This window comes from Neolamprologus multifasciatus, chromosome 4 (genome assembly GCF_963576455.1).
Source record: "Neolamprologus multifasciatus chromosome 4, fNeoMul1.2, whole genome shotgun sequence".
In the NCBI taxonomy this organism is placed as follows: Eukaryota; Metazoa; Chordata; class Actinopteri; order Cichliformes; family Cichlidae; genus Neolamprologus; species Neolamprologus multifasciatus.
In genome coordinates this window covers 24,207,000-24,232,929 of record NC_140442.1, presented here as the reverse complement: position 1 = coordinate 24,232,929, position 25,930 = coordinate 24,207,000, and the positions used below count along the sequence as shown (strand labels likewise).

The 25,930-nt window shown below is 41.0% G+C and overlaps 1 protein-coding gene and 1 long non-coding RNA gene across 9 annotated transcripts in view; one reads left to right on the top strand and one right to left on the bottom strand.

The window, feature by feature from the left end:
• The first annotated feature begins 4,547 nt into the window (after positions 1–4,547).
• The window catches only part of cd9r (CD9 molecule related), a 38,841-nt gene continuing 17,458 nt past the window's right edge, over positions 4,548–25,930 (top strand). Inside the window, exons 1-2 of the mRNA XM_085157821.1 lie at positions 4,548–4,680; positions 4,938–5,055. Of these exons, the coding sequence (XP_085013947.1) occupies positions 4,990–5,055 (66 nt within the window). The 5' untranslated portion in view covers positions 4,548–4,680; positions 4,938–4,989. The remainder of the gene's footprint in view (positions 4,681–4,937; positions 5,056–25,930) is intronic.
• On the bottom strand, positions 7,631–24,409 carry LOC146520543 (uncharacterized). 8 transcript variants are annotated; one of them, XR_014873842.1, is made up of 7 exons: positions 20,392–20,522; positions 18,773–18,880; positions 18,479–18,661; positions 16,158–16,318; positions 14,279–14,400; positions 8,283–8,357; positions 7,631–7,742 (listed from the first exon to the last, which is right to left on the bottom strand). It is a non-coding gene; the product is annotated as an uncharacterized LOC146520543 (long non-coding RNA). The 8 variants fall into 8 exon arrangements; XR_014873843.1 differs by having other exon boundaries at positions 8,283–8,339; XR_014873839.1 differs by lacking the exon at positions 20,392–20,522 and adding an exon at positions 24,269–24,409 and having other exon boundaries at positions 7,631–8,357.

Sequence of the window (25,930 nt, the reverse complement as noted above, 5' to 3'; positions counted from 1 at the left end):
AAACGGTTTTAGCCTTTCATTCTTTGGCATTAAAGCAAAGCCCAGTTAAAACAGTATTTTGTTACATTTCATTCTACACTGACCGGCCACGTTGTAAGGTGCACTTGTCTAACTCTTATTAATATTATTTAATGATGTATTTGTCATGGTCCTGGGTCATTTTGAGCCAGCGTTTTGTGTTAATTCTGATTTTGTATTTGTTTTTAGGGTTGGTTTTGGTGTTTAGTGTTTTATCATCCCTACCTCTGTCTTTCCTATGTGCTCTGTTCGTGTCCCCGGGTTTTGTGTTGTAAAACAGTCTGTGAGTTTCCTGTTTTACTTTGTAGGTCTGTGTCTCGTTATGCCCTGAGCCTGGTTCTGTCGGAGGTTTCTTCCTGTTAAAAGGGAATTTTTTCTTCCCACTGTCATCAAAGTGCTTGCTCATAGGGGGTCATATGATTGTTGTTTTTTTCTCTGTATGGAGTATTGTAGGGTCTGCGTTACAATATAAAGCGCCTTGAGGCGACTGTTGCTGTGATTTGGCGCTTTATAAATAAAATTGAATTGAATTGAACTTTTACGTTTTTCTCAATCACTTTGGCACACTCCTCACAGCAGAAAACAGATTCACTTGTGCAAAAGACACAACAACAATCAAAGCCTTTTTCACATTTGGCAAAACATGAGTAGTCAGTCAATAATTCAATTCTGTGATGAATGAATAGAAACTTTTCAGCACCCTTTAAAGACTCATTGAGTCATCTAAATATTTAGTGATTTCCTCAAAAACTTACTGACTTGGGAAAGAGTTCTTGAAAAAACGAAGACCTGATGTAGAGTAAACAGTGTTCAGACACAAAAATGAAATGTAAAGCATTATTTTGGAAACAAAATACAAAACAAAATGACCTTAATGGAGAAAACGAAATGATACCTGTGAAACTATACGCGTCAGAAAACAGACAAAGAAAATGCATACAGTCTGAGACCATAGCACCATCTACTGTATAGTCCGGTATAGTCACGCTGTACAATCAGCATCTATTTTATTAGGCACAGCCTGTTCCACTGCTCGCTACAGTAATGCAAATATTAAATTAGCCAATCATGAGTCAGAAACTCAAAGCATTACAGGATACAGACATTGTCAAAAATAATAAACCTCTGACAGCATGTTACTGTATTTACTCTTTCGTCCATATTTGAAAAAGTTTGAAGTAATTTGATTTAAAACACAAATGCAATGCTGGGCACTATTCAGCAAGGTGGTGGTTAAGAGTGAAAACAGAAGGTAGCACCCCCCAATATCTGAGGGTGCGGGCACAGCTGCTACTTCATACATCAGTTTTATGGTGTCAACAATCCAGAGAGGATGCTGTTGTTTGGAGAGCGTTTCCCTTGTTCTACCCAAGGAGCTGCTCTGTGCGCCTGAAGCTCTGTATTGCCGTTATGTGCAGCCGCAGTGATCCGACCGGCAAATGAGCCCTTTTGTCCCACTCTGATTGAAATGGATGCTCTATGGGCTCATTTCCTGACAAGGCCTTGGGGAAAACAACTTTTGTACGCATACGGCTGACAAAGACGACACACAGCTCATTCACCAGCTTATTATCCATAACTGCCAAAAGAAAAGCACTATGCTTGGACCTCTCTCTCTGGGGCATTCCTGTCCTGGTCTCAAAGGCTGACTTTTCTAAGGCTGCTAAACCAATGGGAGGCCACATGTTGCAGCACGCCTCACCCTGAGCCTCATACAATCTGTGTCACCAAGAAATGTGCATTGACTAACTTGTCATCAGTTTGGTAATAATATACAAATACAGCTATCACATGAACCTTTAGTGTTGAAGTTGCTCGGCTGGCCTCAACAGGGTTCCCTCAAATGCCACAGTGTGTCATGCGAAGGGGAAGAAACTTTCCCTGTACCATGAAGAGAATCAAACTCAACACCTCTGATTCAGCATCCTTGCTCAAGGACTTCAAAGTCCTTGCATTTTACAGAGTATTAAAATCAGTCTGTAACAGCTAGTACAAAAAGTCCATTCTTCTCTGGGTCTCCATTCAGCAGACAGAGAAGAGTCCAAAACCAGATCACTGACTGCCACTTGGCAGTAAGAGGACCTGTGATCTGACTGTCTTAGTGGGCCATTTGTTGTGGATTCTGAACTGAGAAGTTTACATGGGCATACTGATCCCCGAACGTCGTGCAGCCCCCACAGAGCTAGCTGCTACAGTGTGCGGCTCTCAGGTAGGTAAACAAAGGACAGGCTCAAGTCTAGAACCTCTGGGCTTCTCTAAAAGACCCGATTGACCTGGTCCTGGAGTTTAAAAAGGCTTGCTAACTGTGCTCAAACCAGCACAGAACATATCAGATGGCATCAAAGTGGTTCAGAAGAAGGATAATGAAATGCTACACATATAAAGGCTAATTTACGTCATGGAGACCTCCTCTCAAAAACTGGCACCGATGTAGCCACTGACATGTCATGTAACTGGTTGGTTGTGGGTAATAGACTTACACTGCATGAAGTTCATTGTGTGGAGGAGTCCTCCACACAATGAACCACCTGTCTCAAACACGCTCTCCTCCACACAGTCCTCATTTATAAAGTGCTTTATATGTGTAGCCTTTCATGTCCTCTTTAATGAAGCAGGTTGAGATTTCTTTAGAGTAGGACAAATGTAACACAGCCATATGCCAATCTTTATTACTGGATAACTGAGAACTGACACAGGAGGCATAAAGCAATAAAATCTGGAGTACACAATTGTCAAATATTTGGCATTATTTTTGTATTTTGCTGTGTGCACAGAACGGAAGCCACACGTGTGCTGTGTGGGACTCCTCCTCCCACCCCACCCAAAAAAAACAAAAACAAAAAACAAGAAAAAAGAAAGAAATAAGAAAGATTATAACTGTAATAGACAAAAAAAGGCTTAGATCCCTATTTTTTCGTTTTTTTTTTTTATGTTTATGCAATATTAGAACATTTTAAATGACGCAAACAGTCACGGTAGTAGTAGTAGTAGTAGTATCTTTATTTCAGACATATACAAAAAAAACCCAAAAACAATATATACACAAGTACACATACTTGCATTTACTCTGTGTACATACACACATGTATGTGCTCAGATAAAACAAAGAAAATAAAATAAAAAAATAAAATAAAAATAAATAATAAATAAATAAATCAAACAGAATCTCAATTACATGAAATGACAATTATTAGGTCTGAAATGGAGTAGGAAGAAGTATAACATACTTATTAATCCCTACCCCATGCTTAACATTCTATTGAATCCCACTATTCACCTAATTCCCATCATCACTTACCCCACACAATAAACAAGGAGAACATGTATAAACATAGCTACAGTGATAGATATAATTTAGATACAATTTAGCATAGTTATATATACAATGGGTGATCAACTTTATCAGTTTCATATTCTTCCAAAATCAGTTTTCGAAACATCTTTATAAACTGACTAATGCTTGAACATTGCTGTAGGGCCACAGTAAAACTGTTCCACAGTTTTACCCCATAAATAGTAACACAAAAGGTTTTAACCTGTGTCCGTGCTTTAAGAGTCTTCAGATTTAATTTTCCCCTCAATGCATAGTCCCCGTCTCTGTCAAAAAACATCCTCTGTACATTTCCTGGTAACATATTGTATCTGGCGTTGTACATAATTTTTGCAGTTTTATATTTTATAAGATCCATAAACTTCAGAATTTTTAATTTCAAGAACATGATGTTAGTGTGGTCTCTAAATCCTGCTTTAGTAATAATCCTGATTGCTTTTTTCTGAGTTTTACATAGTGGTTGAAGTGAAGTTTTGTATGTATTTCCCCAGATTTCCACACAGTATTCTAAATATGGCAATATAAGTGAACAGTAAAGTACCCGGAGTGATTTGGAAGGCAAAAAATGTTTAACTTTACTCAGTACAGAGATGCTTCTTGACAGTTTAGCTTGTATATGCTTTATGTGAGGTTTCCAGCAGATTTTGTTATCTATTATCACACCCAGAAATTTTGTTTCAGAAACTTGCTCTACTTCAACATTGTTTATTAACAATTTTGCTCCGACATTTTTTACAATTTCCAAATAACATAAATGTAGTTTTTTTCAAATTTAGTGATAACTTGTTTCTGTCAAACCATGTTTTTAGTTTAATCATTTCTTGTGTGACAATTTCCAAAAGCTGCTGTGAATTCTCTCCAGCACAAAAAATATTTGTATCATCTGCAAATAAAATAAACTGCAATATATCAGATGTTTTACATATATCATTGATATAGAGGATAAACAGCTTTGGTCCCAATACTGACCCCTGTGGAACTCCGCAAACAATGTCCAGGCACTCTGATTGATATTCACCAATCACGGTCTGTCTGCTGGTATACGTAAAATCACACTATCACTGTCTTTTTAACTCTCGTTTCTCCTTAAGTTTCCTTTTCTTTCTTCTTCTTCTACAAACGATCCGTTGCTGCACCTTCCCATGGGTCAAAGCATGTATCACTCACGTGGTTTTCCCAATGAGAAGACCGAGCGAGGACGAGGAGGCGGAGCGCGACGCAGATCGAGGCTTGGAAAAGCACACGCAGCAGCGTTCAAGATTTAGTTGTTTCGTTTCCCACCTGGTGAGCTGACCGAGGGCCGCTGATCAGACAGACAAACATCGATAAAGGTATTGATCGATTGGTTTGGGAGATGATTTCGCAGCGAGCGTTTCTGCCACGCTGTAATCTATTTGAAATCCAAAAGACTACTAAACCTTTTAAGCGCAATACTGGCTGCTTAATGCGCGATTAACGGATTAAATAGAGTGAAATAGTAGAAACTAACACAGCAGTACAGAAAACGTTTGTATTGTATTTTTAAATGCGCATAATCTGCCAGGCCTGCTCGGAGTGGTGAGGGAATTCTGCTTTTTGCACTTTACAGACTTTCACCGTGTGTTCAGCTCAACGATCCGCTGATCATCATCATCATCATCATGGCTCTGGATGGATGTGGCTTGCTCTGCAAATATATCCTCATCATTTTCAACATCATCTTCGCGGTAAGTCCGGCTCGATTTTAATACTGCGTGGTTAATTACGGGAGGAAAGGCCAAGCATGGCTTTCGTTTTCTTTCGCCTGTTTTGTGATCAATTCGTGAGATAAACGGGCAGAAAAAAGGCTTTTTTTTTCTTTTTGTTTTTTTACATGAAGGATTAAAAGTTGTTCCATTTTGCGATGAAACAGGGGTGTTGTGCCAAAAAGTGGTTTCTGGTATTTGCCAAACAATTTTAACTTCTATTAATGAACTGTTGGACTCTAATCTGTAAAACATATTTCAAGTTGCAATAAATATAACAATAGTTCTCGAAAGATATTACAGGTGGTCTGGACTGGAATGGTTACAATGTGGGTACAATAAAAGAGTCTTACAGATACTTACAAAACAGGTCATTTCTTTTATTTATAATCCCATAAATCTCATTGGCTACAGTTAGTTTACCGATATAAGCAAAGACATTACACAAAATAAAAAAAAACAAACAACCCACGTAGAAACGTAGACTGTTTTGCACACGATCACTTTTTGGAACAATACCAGGTTACCTTGTGGTTTTGTTTCTTAGGATACCAAGAGAGGTTACTTTCATTTTCAGGAATCACGTTACCATCAGTGTAAACTGTGTGCTTGGCACATCTATAAGCCGATAGGAACCCAACAGTATTTAATTTTTGAAATATATGTGTGTGTGTGTGTGTGTTATATAGTCACACAAATAACAAAATAGGAGTTGTATGGGATGTGATCAAATTAAGACCCACCAATTCATTTTTGTTCTTAGCTATTTAGTGGGAATTCAGAAATGTGAGGTTAAATTGTACAGACTCTTTAAAATAAGGCAGTATCTCCAATGAGTGGAAGAAGAATAAAGCCATCTGGAAAGAAGAAGTTATAGCTTTCTTAAACAGCATGAACAATGCTGCCACGGATAGATGATTACCCTTCACACCTCAGTGTTTTGTACAGCAGCTGAGAAACCAAATGCCACCACATCCGAGTCTTAGCTTACACTATACTTCAAAGTCCAAAATAGACTGAATCAAAGCTGTGGTTTGTCCAGCAGAATGATGCTGCTGAACCCAAACTGTTTCTAATGCTTGTTGTTCCATACTCTGGGATTTTGTCCAGAATAAGTGAAAGTGACTATACAAAACATTTTCTAAAATCAGTCATCAGACCTTTAACTTTGTTTAAATAGTAATAGGATTCCTCACATCATTTTCAATGTTTTCATGGTGCAGGAAGTGGAGTGATCCAGACTGGATGTGCCCAGGATCATCCTACATACAGCTCCAGCACAAAAACCAAACTCCCAAAATGAAGACATCCAGGGTGAAAGGCAGCAGGCAGCAGTGGGGATACTCATAAGTCTACTGTTGGAGCTTACCAAACTGAATCAAACACGTTCGGTAATAATGATGTAGTTGAAGCTGCATAACAGAGAACTGTTTCCTAAATCCCAAAAACGGAAGTACCTCTCACCACGGTGGCCTCAAACTCAAACTCCAGACAGGCACCTCCTGTTCGGATTTCCTGTAACACAAAACATTCTGCAGTGAACATACTGACCCTGATGTGGTGTTAAGTCAGCCTGTGGACAGGTTGGTGACGGTACGTTTGACCTCATTAGGATCTCTGAGGACATAAGAAGTACAGCAATTACCAGTCAGGATGCTTATTGGCTAGAGATCGGACCAGGGTTGAGAATTAGAGGAGTATGCTGACCATCGCTGACGGGTCAATTCCATAACCAGTAGTTTTTAGACCCATTGGTCATTTTGTGTGTGGCTTACAGGCCTAGCATGAAACACTGTGATTTTGCTCCAGTTTTTTTGCTCCCTCTCCTGCCTTTGTGTGCAGCTGTTTGTCCTATGCAGTTAAAAGAGACAGCAGAACTCCAGTGTTAGCTTGCCTTTGCTGTGTGGTGGCTGTATATGTTTTGATGATTTACTCCTGCTCCGTGGAGAGGAGTGTATCTGCTTTCATCTAACCTTCTTGACATTTGTTTAGCTTCTAAGTTTTGTCTTTTTCTCTTGATGATGAAAGGGGCTTGTGTGTCTCTTTTAGTTAAGATTTACTTTGTTTTCAGCTACTTCCCCAGATAACCTTGGACACCATGAGTTAGCACATCTGGAGGGATATTATGTACCTTATGTCAAACCAGTGGTTTATAACTGAGGAAATAATAAGGGAAGTAGTAAGAGTTAATGACAGTTATAACTTTTTATGAAAATCATCACATTATGATATTTCTGAACTTGGTACTAACAATAATCATATGTCCAAAAATAATAAATAAAATAATAAATTAAGACAACTGCTTTTGGGGTCTGTGTGTCTGTGTGAAAATGTGTTGAACGACAATAAAAAGGTTTTTCTTAATTAAATTGGTGCTTTTGTAACAACAGAGGCCTGTGAGGATGGAGGGAGCTGGAGGCTGCGTGCCGCACTGGCATTGGAAGGCTTTAATTCATTTTACTTTTTTTTTTATTCAAAAAGGAAAATCTGTCACTGCCGAGCGGCCAAACACAGGTAAATGGACTCAGGTGCAGACAACACTCGGAGTTGCAAGGTGTGGATGTTACGCAACTGTTTATTACTGCAAATAGAGTGACACAAACTGTGGGGTGAACAACAAAATGCAAATGACCTAAAACTATGAACTAAGAGCGAGAAGCAGAAAAATCCTCTGGAAGGGAAACAACCACTAAGAAAGAACTATTAACTAAAGCAATACTAGTGGGCACAGGCCACGAAAGTACAATATGAGGTAATTCATACAAAACTTCTTGAACAGTATCAAACACTCGGTCAATGAAACAAGGTAAAATTTCTGTGGTAAGTTATGAGCTTATATATACACACTATGGCACAGCTAGACATCACTAAAAGAATCACACAACAAAAACATGACCATGAACTAGACGTACGCTTTATGTGCCGTGAAAAAGGTCCTGGGAATTAGTCTCTTGCTGTAAGGGGAGCAGCTAAGGAACCCGACACTGGGTAAAATCCAGAGCGTGAACCCTATGCTGCAGGGGAAGGGAGGAATGCAAGTGGGGTCAGGTATTAAAATGTGATGGGCAGTAATTAGTAACAGTCTTAGTTGTGCAGGCGGCGGCGAGACGTAGATGGGAAAGGAGAGGGGTCCGGGTGAGGCGTGAACGGAGTCCAAAAACACAAAAACTGTTGCAAGCTGGGCAGAGAGGCAGGCAGGCGCGTGGAACAAAGAACCTGCGAGCAGACCGGCATCGGACTGAGGTCAGGAATATGGAGGTGAAGAGCTGGCATCCAGCAGGCGGCTGAGAGCAGAGGGAAAAACAGAATTAAAAACAGAGTTTAACTATGATGAGGTTCTATGACTGTGAAGCCTTCACTAACGAGGGTTAGTCGACATCCTGGCACTGAATGTTTGAGACCACCTTTCTGGAAAAATCCAGAACTCCCCCGGACCATGACAAAATCTGAATTAGTCAGTCTACACATGCTCCAACACATTGTGAGGTGATTGTATTGGAGTGAGAATCCCCAAGAAAGTCAGGTGCATCTTCACACATCGGCCAGTGTAGGTAAAAATGACAATCTCGTTGACTCACGAAGCAAACCCTGAGCTGTGGCTCCTCCTCCCGATCCAACGATAAAGCAATTTAAACTAGAGGTGGCCCTACCCTTTACCATTGAAAAAAACAACAGTGATCAATAGAGCAATTTCAGATAGGCAGACTCTTGCTTTGACCAATCAGAGAGATTGGGTTTAACCTGAACTGGAAGTTATTGCCTGTCAGAGTTTGAGGTAATGTCAGACCAGTAGAAAAAAGTTACGTTTTTACTGTAACACCACAAATATTTTTAACAAAATATCTTCATAACTTGAAATGCAAATAGAAATTCTTTTACCTAAAAATGCAGTAAAGGCTTTTTATATAAGCATTTAAAACTATTTACAGAACAATCAGGTGTTTCTGCATTAAATAAGAAGGTACACACATTATTTGTGCCACTCCAAAAAACTGTTTCTGTCCAGTATAAGACAGAGGAGAACACCACAGGCCTAAACACTGCACACCTGACAACAGGAGGTGTATCACTTCTCCTGTTTACACTGCAATCCTTCGTCGGTGGCTCTTTTGCGACAACTGTGACATTCACTAGTATTGTTAACTTGTTATTTTCTGTTTTATCGCGAGAGTACTGTGGCCCGCGAAAAGTATTGTTTTTGTTCGTATGTAAAATGGCGGAACGAATAAAGCGCTGTGAATGAGAGTACGACGTCGTGTCTTTTGAGTTAACATTGGTAGCAGAGGATGGTTTCCAATTACAAAGTACCACCAAAGCTTGATGAAGCCAGGCCATACGAGTGCTGGAAGAATGAAGTCAATATCTGGAGACGAGTTACGGAGCTGGATAAAAAGAAACAGGCACTCGCGGTGGCGCTGGGGCTCGAGGGAAGAGCCGAGAAACGGCCATGGAGATACCCGCGGAAGATTTGGACAAGATGACGGTATGGAAATACTACTTGCAAACTTGACGCGGTGTTTCAGAGAGAAGAAAGAACACTTATGCAGCCTACTCGTGTTTGACTCCATTGCAAAGAACCACAGCGTGTCCATGGCAGACTACATTATAGACTTTGAACAGCGTTATAACCGGATGAAAAAGTACAACATGACGCTGCCTGACGCTGTGCTAGCATTTAAGCTTCTAGATACAGCTTGTCTTGATGAGAAAAGTCGACAGCTTGCACTGACAGCGTGCACGGACTTAACGTTTGCGTCTATGAAGTCTGCACTGAAACGGATTTTCGGAGGGAAAGTAACCAGTTTTCAGCGGAATTCAACTGAACCAAGATGCAGTTTTCCTTACGGAACAAAGAGGTCCAAATACAAACGAAACAACGGTACTTCGTCGCGGAGTGGACAGCGACAACCACTACAAGGTACCAATCCACTTGACAAGTTTGGCAAGCGAACAAGATGTGCTATTTGTCAGAGCACTTACCACTGGGCAAAGACTGTCCTCATCATAATGGTGACCAAGTAAAGCTAACTGAAGATGGGAAAGTGGAGGAGTGTAACATTACTTTGTACACTAAAGCCTCAATGACAGACTCTGAAATCTTCCTGACTGAGGCACTGGGGTCAGCCATTATTGATACTGCATGTACACGTACAGTTTGTGGTCAGAAGTGGCTAGATAGTTACATGTGTGACCTCAGCCAAGGCCAAGTAAACAAGTTGTTGCAATCAGAAACCCCCAGCTCCAGACCATTTCGCTTTGGGGATGGTATTGTAGTGTATTCCAGCAGAAAAGTGAAACTTCCAGCCAAAATTGGACAAACAAAATGTGACATTGAAAGTGAAGTAGTTCCTGTTGACATTCCACTACTACGCAAAACGTCTCTCAAGAAAGCAGGGACTGTTCTAGACATGGAGAATGACAGTGTTGTCATGTTCAAGCAGCCTGTTCCCCTAGAGCTCACTAGTTCGGGACACTATTGTGTGGACATTAGAGATGAAAATACTACAGAAAGCTGCAATGAAAATGAAGTTCTCATGGTAACTGCTGAAATGTCTACAAAAGAGAAACAGAAAGTCCTTGTGAAGTTCATAAGCAGTTTGGTCATGCATCTGCAGAGAGGTTATTGAGGCTCATCCAAAGCTCTGGCAATACAGATAAACAATGTGCAGTTATTCTACAAGAGATAGTTCGTGACTGTGACATTTGTCAGAAATATTGCAAAACCAAGCCGAGACCTGCTGTTGGTCTACCCCTGGCTTCTGAGTATAATGAGACAGTAGCGATGGATCTACATGAGCTGGAGCCCAATGTGTGGTACCTTCACATCACGACCACTTCACACGCTTCAGTGCCGGCAGCATCGTAAAGACAAAGAAAGCTCCAGAGATCGTCAACTCCTTCATTCACACCTGGATAAGCATTCACGGTGCCCCCAGACGGCTCTACACAGACAACGGCGGAGAGTTCAACAACACAGAGATTCGGGACATGGCTGAAAACTTCAACATTGAGGTAAAAACAACGGCGGGGTATAGTCCCTGGAGCAACGGACTACTGGAGAGACATAAATGACACTTACAGAAATCCTCCTGAAGGTAAAAAAGGAACGAGGATGTGACTGGCACACTGCGCTAGACTGGGCCCTTATGGCCAAAAACAGTATGCTTAATGTACATGGTTATAGTCCACATCAACTTGTGTTTGGCCAAAACCCCAACCTTCCTTCTGTGTTGATGGATAAGCCACCTGCCTTAGAGGGCACAACTGTAAGTGCAAGAGTAGCTGAACATATATCAGCATTACATGCTTCCAGGAAAGCATTTACTGAGGCAGAGTGTTCAGAAAGGATCAGGAGAGCACTACGCAAACAACTTAGGCCTACAGATGACAAATATGCAGGAGATAAAGTAACTACAACGAGTCGACTGTACAGAGTGGAAGGGTCCAGGTGTAGTTATTGGGCAGGATGGAACTGTTGTATTTGTAAGACATGGGGGGACTCTTGTAAGAGTACACCAGTCAAGGTTGAGTAAAGTGGATTCACAGACTGGAGATAAACAAATACCACACAGTACTACTGATGATGACAACAAAGACGCAGTTGAAAATGATGACACTGACACACACCGATGGTGAGTATTAGTGAGGAAGAAGACATCACTATTGACAGAGAAACTAACACTACAGAAAACATGTCTGGCACACACTACAGAAAACAGGTCTGTCACACAAACTGCAAATGAGCCCTCTACACCCGCTGATCATGTCTCTGCAAATGTAAAGTTAAGATCAGGACAGCTGATCACTTTTACCAACAGAGACAACGGTGTTCAACACAGCCAGAGTGCTAGGCAGAGCGGGAAAAGCAAAGGGCAATACAAAAACTGGTACAATGTGCAATATCTTCAGCATGATGGTAGTGAAGGTGAAAAGAAAGCTGTAGACATGTCACTTGTTGATGGTCTTTGCACTGAAGCTGAAAACAGAGATGCAGATGTACTCATAACAAAAGATATTTCCTTTGATTCTGCTAAGCAGCAGGAGATTGAGAGCTGGCAAAGTAATGGTGTGTTTGATGAAGTGAAAGACCTGGGTCAAAAATGTGTGTCTACTAGATGGGTCTGTACACTCAAAGAAACTACTAATGGTTTGTCCCAAAGGCTCGACTTGTGGCACGGGGGTTTGAAGAGGTAAATACTAAAGAACTACAGAAAGACTCTCCAACATGTGCGTCTGAGTCCCTCAGACTGGTGCTAGCTGTGATATGTCAAAACAAGTGGAGAGTAATTCAATGGACATTAAATCTGCCTTCTTGCAGGGAATGGAACTGTCAAGAGACATTTATCTTCGTCCCCCACCTGAAGCTGGCAAGGACAATGTTCTATGGAAACTGAAAAAGTGTGTTTATGGACTTGCAGATGCTTCACTTTATTGGTACAATAAGGTCAAAGACATTATGCTCAAAACCGGTGGTAAAAATCACAGGTTGATCCTGCAGTGTTCTATTGGCAGAATGAACAATCTGAGGTTACAGGAGTGCTTGCATGTCACGTTGATGATTTCCTTTGGGCTGTTCAAGTCACTTTGCAACTCATATCCTTCCTGTACTGAAATCTACCTTCCTTGTGGGCCGTGGAAGACATGACAGCTTTTCTTATGTTCGGTATGGACATTTGTACATGTTAATGATGTAATAGAGGTGCAGCAACAACTTTACATTGACAACCTACAACGGTTCAGTTACAAGCAGCACGGGCTGTACAGAGGGAGGCTTCCTTAAGTGAAACAGAACGTGAGCAAACTCAAGTCAAAAATAGGACAAGATTTTGTGGGTTGCCAAACAACGAGGCCTGATGTTATGTTGACACATGTAGCCCTTGGATCTAATATCAAGATGCAACTGTTACAGTCTATCATGAAAGTGCACAAAGTTATCCGTAAACTTAAGGCAGAGAAAGTGACTCTTAAGTTTCAGCACTTGGGTAGCAGTGAGGATCTGGCATTGGTTGTTTTTCAGTGATGCTTCATTGGCAACCTTCCTGATTGGCGGTACTCAAGGAGGGGCATTAATCCTCCTTATGGGTAAAGGAGGAAAGTTTTGTCCTCTCTTCTGGCAGTCTAAAAAAATCAGGCGCGTGGTCAGAAGTACACTGGCAGGAGAAACTCTTGCCATGTCAGATGGAATAGACAGTGCTGTCTTCCTGGCAACACTTTTTTCTGAGCTTACAACTGGTAACACTGGTCTGAACGCTCTTCCTTTGATCTGTGTGACTGACAATCATTCCTGTTTGATGCACTCAAATCTACTAAGCAGGTTACAGAGAAGAGACTGAGGCTAGAAATGAGCAGCATTAAAGAGCTCATACAAGCCAAGAAAATCAGACAGGTTTGTTGGTCAGATTCAAAATCCCAACTTGCTGATTGTCTGACAAAAAAGGGAGTTTCACCTTTAACCCTTCTAAGGCGCTAGATGAAGGACTCTGGATACTGTAATCCTTTGTTTACAAAGTTGTCTTTGCATTAAAATGCCACCATTGTTTTATTGTGTGCAATGATAGTATGCTTTAAGTAAAGCAAAGCACTTTTGAAATGTTTTTTTGTTTATATATATACATATATGTATACAAATGTTTACAGGGGTGTGTTTATACTTTTATTTTATTTTATTTTTTAAAGAAAGAGGGAGATTGTTAACTGTTATTTTCTGTTTTATCGCGAGAGTACTGTGGCCCGCGAAAGTATTGTTGTTGTTCGTATGTTAAATGGCAGAACGAATAAAGCGCTGTGAATGAGAGTACGACGTCGTGTCTTTTGAGTTAACAAGTATAACTGACACACAAAACAAAACAACAGCTACACTACACACTAACTACACAAGACATCAAACTACCTAAAGACACCAAACACGCTAAACGTCACACACCTCTCACATCTCAAAACTTGCTCTCTCCTTCTTTCACTTACTCGCTCTCTCACTCCTAAAACTTCCCCCTCTTCCTAAACAACCAATGCCATGTTTCCATATAATTGTTTGATTGGTTGACATGGTACAGTGATGCTTATTAACTCAATATGTACATGTAATTTTTCTGCGCAAAAACAAGAAGCTTCAGGTTATCCATCATCCGCATCATGTCATAAACGAGGAGGACAGAATGCTTTAATTAATGACTATGATGCTAAACACCCCTCATGTCAGCCATACCTGAAGACATTGATGATCTAGGCTGATGGTGACTCCTGAATTTCCTCCACTTCCTCCTCATCCTTGAAATACTCCTGATGGATGTCCACAGCATTGTTCAGTCTGATGGCGTCCTCCATGACCTGGACAACATGATACCATTAGAATGACATCATAGAATGAGGGTGTGACCAGAGCCAGAAATGCACTCATTGATCCTTTTGTTGATTTATTGCTATCATCATACACTACTAATCAACTAATCGAAGTGCAAGTATCACAGTCTGTTATTTATTCTCCCTCCGTGCAAGGCAACATCCAGGGATGGTGCTGTGGGTTCAGCATGGCTGGCAGCCATTGTTCAATCATGCCTCCCCTGTTTCAGTTGGAACACTGGGGCCTGGAGGAGAGAGCTGCGGACTGCCATGCACCATGAGCAGCCAATGGGAGCGAGAACAGTCGCAATTCTTGCTTTTTTCTGTTGGGGGAGGCCCAATAGTGCCATTCAACCTTCAGCAGCAGCAAGGGGCTGTTTTACAATGTCTGCCAGGTAATTCTACACCGACTGGGTAGAGGGCATCAGAGGGCCACTACCGCCATTTGTGAGGAGGACGGATGAAGCTGGGGGACAGACCCTTTGCATATGCTAATGCACAATGCAGTAGCCAGAGATGAAGCCTCGGCCAACAAAGAAGAAGCTCCGCTGCTGAACCTCCTCGTACTGCAGCAATTTGTGGAGGCGCTCCCAGCAGGAACAGCGAAGTGGGTCCACTACCATCAGCAAGCTGAGCCTCAAACTTGCTATAACACTGGCCAAAGACCACTGGAAATTAAACAAAGGGGCAAAATATACAGCCTAAGGCTGCGGTTAGCTCCTGCATGACACACACCTTGACTTTGGGAACAGATTGATTGATTGCTGTGATTGATGCGATATTTGGCCACATTGCTATAACGACACCACTCGATTACTTCACACACATGCTACCAATTATCTATAAATTGCTGCTTAAGGAACTAAGGACCAACGGAAACTTTTAAATGCAAGTTCTTTTTTCTAATGTGTTGTACAACTATCAAATCATTTTTTTATGTTACATAGTAATATGGTCCTTACCAATTGTGAAACTAAATTAATTAGTTTCATAGATCTAATCCATACTGCTCCTTTAAGGCAGCAAACTCGCTATATTCTATTCATTATACCAATTAATAACACCAGTGGTAAACAAAAACACTACTTTAAAACAACTCAGTGCAAATAGGCATGCATGTTCATTTTCTTTCAACTCACAACAACAACTCAACTTCCAAACCAAAACACCAACACAAAGGAGTGTGTGTTTAGACAGCACCAGTTAGCTAATCACAGAGAACTGTAATCTTTGACATTTGTTTACCAAGTGAACAGCTTTAACATTTAAGCAGCTGCAACTGTTAGTGCAAAGACTGTGTATTTACAAGGTGAGAGCTTCAGGTCTCCAGATCTACTAGCTAACAAAAGACACATTACGCTTTCACCTGCTTCTCTGCTTCAACGGCAACAATGTTCCTCTTACGTCAGAGGCACAGCTTACAGCAAGTGTAGAGCTAAGCAGCCTCACCAGCGTAACCAGTGTTGCTCTTTAGCTTTGAATGTTTTAACTTAAATGCATTAACAACTTGTGTAATAATTCTAACAAAAGGTTTCTACTTTTATCTGTTTGTAACCCTGGGCTACACAACATCCATAAACAACATGTATCCATTCAGTATCAATCCAACCAACAAACCTGCATTAACCCAACCATCCATAAAGCCAGCAACCATCCCGCCAACATGCATCAACCCAAAACTCCAACCAGACAGCATGCATCACAGTAAGACTAGGTGGACTGCTGTGGATTTAGTTGGATCTTACTCTGCACAGCTGCAGAACACTGTTGCTATAGCTCTCGTCCTTTTCCACTTTATTCCTGAAAAGGCTTGTTTGTTTCTTGTCAGCAGAGTCGATGTCCTTGGGCCACCCCCCTCCACGTGGTTTACTCCACAGCTTCTTGTCTCATGAAGTTCTGTGTTCACCTGAAAACAACAAGTAGCACCTGAGATTCACACAGACAGGCAATTCACGCAGTGTACTGTTACTCAGGAGGTAGAGCAGGTCACTAATCAGAAGGTTGGTGGTTCAGTCCTTGGCTGCATCCCTTGGGCAAGATACTGAACCCTGAATTGCATTCTGATGCATTCATCAGAGTGTGATAAAAAGCACAGAAAAGTTGCTTTTATGAATGGGTGAATGAGGCATGTTCTGTATATAAGAACCAGTCTCTTTACTATGTATGTAATTTCAACCCTTTTGGCAATCCAGTTCAAGCTGTGTAGTTGATCAGTTACTGCAGGAGCGTCACACTCAGTTATGTCCTCAGTTAGAAGCATGGACTGCTTCTAACTTGATTTCTCCTAGCCCGATACTAATAAGATAATAACATATACTGTATTGATCCCCGAGGGAAAATCCCTCTCTGCATTTAACCCATTCACTCAGAGAAGGAGTGGGAAGCCACTGGGCACCCAAAGAGCAGTGCGTAGAGACAGCACCTTGCTCAGGGGTACCTCGGGGAGCCTGTTCAGTGGATTCGAACCCCCAACATTCCAATCATAGGGCCACCACTCTACCTACTGAGCTATCCCTACCCATAACGCTAGAGTATTCACATTTCTCTGTGTAAAGGCGGCTGATCTGACAGTGTCCACAACTCATAAATAATTTCTAAAACTCATCAATAGCCTGAGATGTCTTCAAGAAAAATAAAACATCTCCATTTCTACAAACTACAAAGAAACGCTGCCAGTAAAAATTAGAGAAAACCATCAGCATGGCTCCTCAGGCTCACAGTCTAGATGGTGGCAGGCAATTAATTCTCCCAAGGGCCCACATAAGAAACTGGGGACTGGGATGTTCTGGCAGATCACGGTCACATATTCTAGTCTTGTATCTCTATTCACACTAGAGCTGGGAGATATAAGATTTTTCCATATCACGATATGTTTTTTTCATTTCAGGCGATAACGATATATATCACAAGCCAAATGACTATATTTGTAAGATTTAAATGTGCCGTTGCTCACAAGTAAAATGTGAAATAATCAGCAGCTTGTTTTGATTTAAATATTTAACAGGGTAGATGTACTTAAGGAACATGAGGACTTTTTCAGATAAATAAAGGCAAATATCGCAAACTATACAAAAGGCAGCCGCTCAAGCGTTTAGTTTCAAAATAGAACAAACGAAACAGGCTACCAAATTGTCAATTCCACTTAGAAACAAAATATTAATTCTAAAAATAAATCTTAGTTTTGTGTTACAGAAGAACAGACAAATTGACTAACTTTTGTCAATTATCAAATAAACTGAGAACTAAAGGAATTCTCAATCTCTCCTTGTTGTATAGCTTAGCTTTTCAAACAGTTTTAACAGTTACTTTAGTCTGGCAAAAGCCGAATGACGAATTAGCGCTTTCAGTCAGAAAGCGATTTATCGTATTTCCAGACTTGCTTTCGGCACAATTTACAGTGCGCACTACTCTGTTTTTTGTCAGAACCTTGAAATAGCCGAAATACCTTCACACTACGGAACTTCTATGGCTTTCTTCCGTTCGACAATCTCTCCGGCATTGGAACCATCATCTGTTTTCTCTTCGGTAACCTTCGGTCACGCTCTCGGTTGATTTTCTCTAGTCGGCACACTCATTTCCTCCATTACCCCGGGCGGCACGGCGGCTGGCTGCTTCCCAAACAAATACACATGCGCGGTTTGGCACTTGTGCTGTACGTAATAAGTCACCTGACGTGACGCTGCGGCTAGTGATTGGTTCGGCTCTGCGCTAGTTAATTTGGATTGGCTGTTCTTCTTCTTTTCTTTTTTTTGTTAAGAGGACAAGCGAGATGAGGGTTATCGCAATAGTTTAACTTTTCTATCGAGAAAAAGTTATTTCGCAATACATATCATTATCGTTCTATCGCCCAGCTCTAATTCAAACTTTTTTGGAATGAAGTTTAAGTAATAAGTTACTTAAGTGGCAGGTAATTTCAGACTGACATAAGTCATTCAGTCTGCATGCATCAAGACCCTTCAGATTCATACAATTTTGTTTTTAACGTTTTCTGTAATAATTATTTTATTATTTGATTTTGATAATTTAGTTGATAATTATCCCATGATCTCTTGGGCGTGAGGCTCACCTCGTGCTCTGACATCTCCACACCTGTCTGCGTGGCCACGTCCCGGTGGCTCTTCTGGATGAAGTTGAGGGCCAGGTTGGGTCCGGGAGGATGTCCACCAGCAGCTCAGTAGGCGAATCCGAAAACTGACACTGACGGCCAAACTCGCAGCGCTTCTTGGAGTAAACATAAGTGTTTTCCATGCTGCCATGAAAACACAGAAGAGCCTGCTCTGTACTTGATTCTCTTAAGTACAGAGTTGGGAAGTGACGAAATACAAATATTTTGTTACTGTACTTACTTATAGTAACTTACTTAATGTGGCCGGGGTGTGTGATCTTCTTCCCCTTCTGTGTATTTAGTAACGGTGGAGCCGGAGGAGCGGATTGGTTGCAGCAGCTAAGGAGTGCCTGTTTCCTGCGTCTGAGTACCGAAAACAACAGTATCAGCTGCTGAGTATTCAATAAAAGCCACACTGAGCACACAAAGATTGTGTGTGTTGGGTCGATTTCTTCACACTTTAAATTTAAATTTAAAGACATCTGTATTTTACTTGAGTAGTTTTTTTCTCACTACTTTTTACTCTTACTCATACATTTTTAAACAAATATTGGTACTTTCTGCTCCTTACATTTTCAAAGAGGCATCTTTTGTTTTAATGCATTTTGGAGGAGTTATTATTTCACGTTACTATTAGCCTCCAAAAATCGTATTATTATGCAGCAGCCTATATTATAGGATAATGAGAGATGATTTCTGCCAAAGTAAGGGGTTAAAGTGGAGCAGTGTTTTGTTGTGTTTGTTTCTTCATTTTTGTTTTTGCACCAACACCAGAACGGAAGTGCAGGTAATAAAAATAATAATAATAATGGATTGCATTTATATAACGCTTTTCGAGATCCTCAAAGCGCTTTACAATTCCACTACTCATTCACTCACTGGTGGCGGGAAGTCTGGACAATGCTGTGATTGCAGCCATTCCCCAACTCTCTGTGAATGGTACTCATGGCCATTCGAGAATCTGTGTCTTTGATTAGTAGTCGTTGATCAATGGTCGTAAGAATTTCCATACTAACAATCATGGAACTAACCCCCCAGCCCATTCTTCATTCAGTGGTGCTAGTTTCCTTCGCTGTGCAATGTACTGTTTATAAGGTTGGGGAAACCTGCAGTCAGCTGAGACTGAAGAAGTCACTTGGATGAGTGACAAAACGTTTCTCCCACTGAAAATCAGTGGTATGAACAGAATCAACCTTTTAGAATTTACTTACCTGGATGATTGAGCATGCATCAGGACATTATTTTATTAATATTTTTGAAATGAAAGCAGCACAAACGAAATTTTTTGCAGCACAAACCAGCACAAATGTAGCACAAATGTTTGACATAATTTTTCTTTGATTTGGGTAATGTGGGGTGATGGTTGACCTTTTGACCTTTACATTTTCAATAATATCTTTAAAAAAGAGGCAGCATAAACGACAATTTTAGTAGCACAAACCAGCACAAACGTAGCACAGTTGATTGACACCAGTTTTGTTTGATTCCATTAATGTTAGCGGGCTGGTTGACCTCTGATGACCTCTATGAAATTTTCTTGAATATCTTTAAAATGATAGCAGCACAAACGAAAATTTTTGCAGCACAATGTAGCACAAATGTTTTGATACCACTTTTGTTGGATTTGAAGAAGGTGGCGGGCCAACTTCACTCACATGCGAGCATCAAGGGAGGACTTTTTTAAAGTGCTAAAGTTAGCACTGCAGCTAACAGTAATCTTCATAAAACTACTAAGGTAAAAGCAAGGTTATTCTTTTTTTCCTCTCTTTTTTCTTTGAAATCAGTTTAACTTTAAAAGGACCTTGTCATGTCAAAGCTTGTATTTTTATGGTCATAAAAATAAAACAGTACAGCACTGAGAGTTTTTTACTCACCACAGTAGTCAGCTAAGTGGAATGAGGGCGGTTGGCCGTTGGCGCGCAATGGGTTAAAAAAAAAGATGAGTGTTCAGGAGGTGCTCGGAAATTTGACTATACAATGATAATGCGTGAGCGCGCATGCGTCTGAATGTGTCTGCGTCCTGAGAGAGAGAGACAGAGAGAGCGAGAGAGAGAGAGCGAGAGAGAGAAAGAAAATACACTAGACTCATGAGTGTACAAATTGGCAGCTGGAATACTTTTAAGTTCTCTTTATGGTTTTTTGTTTTAAAATTCTGTTTTACTTCCAATAGTTTATATTGAAATACATGCAGATTGAAATTAAATTTGAAACATGATTAAATTCAAATTTGTGTGTGTGAGTGTGTGTGTGTGTGTGGGGGGGGTTGCAAGACAGAAAAAGAAGTAATGAGTTGACAGTTAGTATCAGCGAGTGAGTGACATACAGAGAGAGTGGGACTGGCATCAAATGAACTGTTTTGTAGTCTATTCCATGTATCTACTGAGAAAGCTCAAATCTCAAATACTGTATCGAATCATTGGTTTACTTTGTGGTAATAGTGGTAGTAGTGCCCAGTGTTGGGACTAACGCGTTATTAAGTAACGCGTTACAGTAACTACGTTATTATGCCAAAATCAGGAACGCGTTAGTCGTTACTGGGATTTAGATAGGGTCGTTACTCGTTACTTCGTGTGGTGGCTATCGCGGAGCTTCCACAGATTCAGTAACATTAGCAAGTGGTGGAGGCAGCAGGTGGATGAGGGAAAGGGGACGCAGAAGGAAAGAGACCCGAGGCGGCCGCCGGTCCAAGTGTGAACTGCAGGCTATCCGAGTCAGATATAAACCAAGTTTAGGTGGAGTTTATTTTCGTTATTCTGACTTTTTCCGTACTGCGTACTAGCTAGCATGACGGAGTTTCTATACAGCTGGGTGGGTGCTATGAAGTTAATGATGTTGAACTTTATTTTGTTCATAAGTTATTAGAGTTGCCAACTGTCCCGTCTGGTATTCCGATAAAATATTACGCGTTTCTTATTGAGGTGAAAAAGAACAGTTTGTCCCGTAATTCAGCTACAATGAAAAAGACACAAAGCTGGAGTTATTCTGTGTCTTTGCTGCACAGCTGCCTCTTCTTCTTTCATTCTCCCCCCTCCCTCTCCCGTTTCTACTTCAATCATGAAAACTGATCAATGATCAGCTGATCGGCTCTCTTGTTTGTTTATCGCCCACTTTGCGCCAGAAAGAGGAAACCAGCCAATGTCACGTTAAACAACAGCAGCACGTTTAAGCTTGATCAGCAGTTGTTAGAATTTATTTAATATTAATTTCTAGTATCAGCTGATGTTTGCTGGAGCCACAGCTGCAAAAAAGCTGCTGGTCATGATGTCGGTTTGGTTATCTGGTGAGAGGGAAACATGAAGATGAAACCAGGAGATGTCCTTACTGAATCATCAGAGCTGAACAGGTGATGGAGAAACAGGTTTACCTTTTAGGTGACATGAATGAGTTGAAGGGAAGTTATGAACTGTTTCTGAGAGACAGATAACCCCAGGATCCTTTTTTATGAAGCTGACAGCTGGTAACTGTGCAGGTGCGGATCTAGCAAAGTTTTGCCAGGGGGGCCAGGTAGGGCATTAACAGGGAGAGGTGGGCACAAAGAAATACTTTTCTTTCTTATTCTCATTTAAAATGTCTAGCTTTTAAAAAATAATTATCTGAATCTTACAACAAACGATTGATAGATTGATGCATATATACCATCAAGACAGTGTACATCACTGTCACAACAGCGTTTGTTTTCATTCAAAGGCTTTATGAGTTTTCCTATAATGGCGGCCGGTCTCTAGTCAAAACGCCCGGGCCGATTTTTTGTCCCAGTCCAGCCCTGTATGCAGCTCATCTGCAGTCCGGTGTTACCTATATCTTCCTATTTAGAAGGCAGAATTTCCGAGTTCTGAGTACAATCAAAGCACCACGACTGCAGTTTTTGTGTTGGATGTAAAAGGCGCACATGACGCTGTGAATATCTTTAAAATGATAGCAGCACAAACGAAAATTTTTGCAGCACAAACGTAGCACAAATGTTTGATACCACTTTTGTTGGATTTGAAGAAGGTGGGGGGCCAACTTCACTCACATGCAGTGTTGGGTAAGTTACTTTAAAATAGTAACTTAGTTACATTACTAGTTACTTCTATCAAAAGTAACTCAGTTACTTCAAGTTACTCGTTACTTTCAAAGTAACTAGTTACTAGGGAAAGTAACTTTGGTTTTACTCAGAATTCTCTTGTTAATGTGTTGCTTCCATAACTTTGCCAGTCTTCTAGCTTGCTTACTTGCCACAAGTGCACTGTGCCACCTACCAATAGAAAGGAAAAGATAATACATATTTCCACGAGAGAAATCCCACGCCTGAACCGTCATTGACTGCTGCCATGATTCTAGCCTACGTCACAGCGTCATGTGCGCCTTTTACATCCAACACAAAAAACTGCAGTCGTGGTGCTTTGATTGTACTCAGAACTCGGAAATTCTGCCTTCTGAATAGGAAGATGTAGGTAACACCAGACTGCAGATGAGCTGCATACAGGGCTGGACGGGGACAAAAAATCGGCCCGGGCATTTTGACTAGAGACCGGCCATTATAGGAAAAATCATAAAGCCTTTGAATGAAAACAAACGCTGTTGTGACAGTGATGTTCACTGTTTTGATGGTATATATGCATCAATCGTTTGTTGTAAGATTCAGATAATTATTTTTTAAAAGCTAGACATTTTAAATGAGAATAAGAAAGAAAAGTATTTCTTTGTGCCCACCTCTCCCTGTTAATGCCCTACCTGGTCCCCCTGGCAAAACTTTGCTAGATCCGCACCTGCACAGTTACCAGCTGTCAGCTACCTAAAAAGGATCCTTTTTAGGTAGCTGGTTTCCTCTTTTCTGGCGCAAAGTGGGCGATAAACAAACAAGAGAGCCGATCAGCTGATCATTGATCAGTTTTCATGATTGAAGTAGAAACGGGAGAGGGAGGGGGGAGAAAGAGAGAAGAAGAGACAGCTGTGCAGCAAAGACACAGAATAACTCCAGCTTTGTGCCTTTTTCAATGTAGCCGAATTACGGGACAAACTGTTCCTTTTCACCTCAATAAGAAACGCGTAATATTTTCTCTGAATACCAGACGGGACGGTTGGCAACTCTAATAACCTATGAACAAAATAAAGTTCAACATCATTAACTTCATAGCACCCACCCAGCTGTATAGAAACTCTGTCATGCTAGCTAGTACGCAGTACGGAAAAAGTCAGAATAACGAAAATAAACTCCACCTAAACTTGGTTTATATCTGACCCAGATAGACTGCAGGTCATAACTTCTTACCTGAAGTTCAGTTCACACTTGGACCGGCGGCCGCCTCGGGTCTCTTTTCCTTCTCATCCACCTGCTGGCCTCCAACACTTGCTAATGTTATTGAATCTGTGGAAGCTCCGCGATAGCCACCACACGAAGTAACGAGTAACGACCCTATCTAAATCCCAGTAACGACTAACGCGTTCCTGATTTTGGCATAATAACTAGTTACCGTGCTCGTTACCAGAATAATAACGTAGTTACTGTAATGCGTTACTTAATAACGCGTTAGTCCCAACACTGCTCACATGCGAGCATCAAGGGAGGACTTTTTTAAAGTGCTAAAGTTAGCACTGCAGCTAACAGTAATCTTTCATAAAACTACTAAGGTAAAAGCAAGGTTATTCTTTTTTTCCTCTCTTTTTTCTTTGAAATCAGTTTAACTTTAAAAGGACTTGTCATGTCAAAGCTTGTATTTTTATGGTCATAAAAATAAAACAGTACAGCACTGAGAGTTTTTTACTCACCACAGTAGTCAGCTAAGTGGAATGAGGGCGGTTGGCCGTTGGCGCGCAATGGGTTAAAAAAAAGATGAGGTGTTCAGGAGGTGCTCGAAAATTTGACTTATAAAATGATAATGCGTGAGCGCGCATGCGTCTGAATGTGTCTGCGTCTGAGAGAGAGAGAGAGAGAGAGAGACAGAGAGAGCGAGAGAGAGAGAGAGAGAGAAAGAAAATACACTAGACTCATGAGTGTACAAATTGGCAGCTGGAATACTTTTAAGTTCTCTTTATGGTTTTTTGTTTTAAAATTCTGTCTTACTTCCAATAGTTTATATTGAAATACATGCAGATTGAAATTAAATTTGAAACATGATTAAATTAAAATCTGTGTGTGTGAGTGTGTGTGTGTTGTGTGGGGGGGGGGGGGGGGGGGGGGGGGGGGGGGTTGCAAGACAGAAAAAGAAGTAATGAGTTGACAGTTAGTATCAGCGAGTGAGTGACATACAGAGAGAGTGGGACTGGCATCAAATGAACTGTTTTGTAGTCTATTCCATGTATCTACTGAGAAAGCTCAAATCTCAAATACTGTATCGAATCATTGGTTTACTTTGTGGTAATAGTGGTAGTAGTGCCCAGTGTTGGGACTAACGCGTTATTTAGTAACGCGTTACAGTAACTACGTTATTATTCTGGTAACGAGCACGGTAACTAGTTATTATGCCAAAATCAGGAACGCGTTAGTCGTTACTGGGATTTAGATAGGGTCGTTACTCGTTACTTCGTGTGGTGGCTATCGCGGAGCTTCCACAGATTCAGTAACATTAGCAAGTGGTGGAGGCAGCAGGTGGATGAGGGAAAGGGGACGCAGAAGGAAAAGAGACCCGAGGCGGCCGCCGGTCCAAGTGTGAACTGAACTTCAGGTAAGAAGTTATGACCTGCAGGCTATCCGAGTCAGATATAAACCAAGTTTAGGTGGAGTTTATTTTCGTTATTCTGACTTTTTCCGTACTGCGTACTAGCTAGCATGACAGAGTTTCTATACAGCTGGGTGGGTGCTATGAAGTTAATGATGTTGAACTTTATTTTGTTCATAAGTTATTAGAGTTGCCAACTGTCCCGTCTGGTATTCCGATAAAATATTACGCGTTTCTTATTGAGGTGAAAAAGAACAGTTTGTCCCGTAATTCAGCTACAATGAAAAAGACACAAAGCTGGAGTTATTCTGTGTCTTTGCTGCACAGCTGCCTCTTCTTCTTTCATTCTCCCCCCTCCCTCTCCCGTTTCTACTTCAATCATGAAAACTGATCAATGATCAGCTGATCGGCTCTCTTGTTTGTTTATCGCCCACTTTGCGCCAGAAAGAGGAAACCAGCCAATGTCACGCTAAACAACAGCAGCACGTTTAAGCTTGATCAGCAGTTGTTAGAATTTATTTAATATTAATTTCTAGTATCAGCTGATGTTTGCTGGAGCCACAGCTGCAAAAAAGCTGCTGGTCATGATGTCGGTTTGGTTATCTGGTGAGAGGGAAACATGAAGATGAAACCAGGAGATGTCCTTACTGAATCATCAGAGCTGAACAGGTGATGGAGAAACAGGTCTACCTTTTAGGTGACATGAATGAGTTGAAGGGAAGTTATGAACTGTTTCTGAGAGACAGATAACCCCAGGATCCTTTTTTATGAA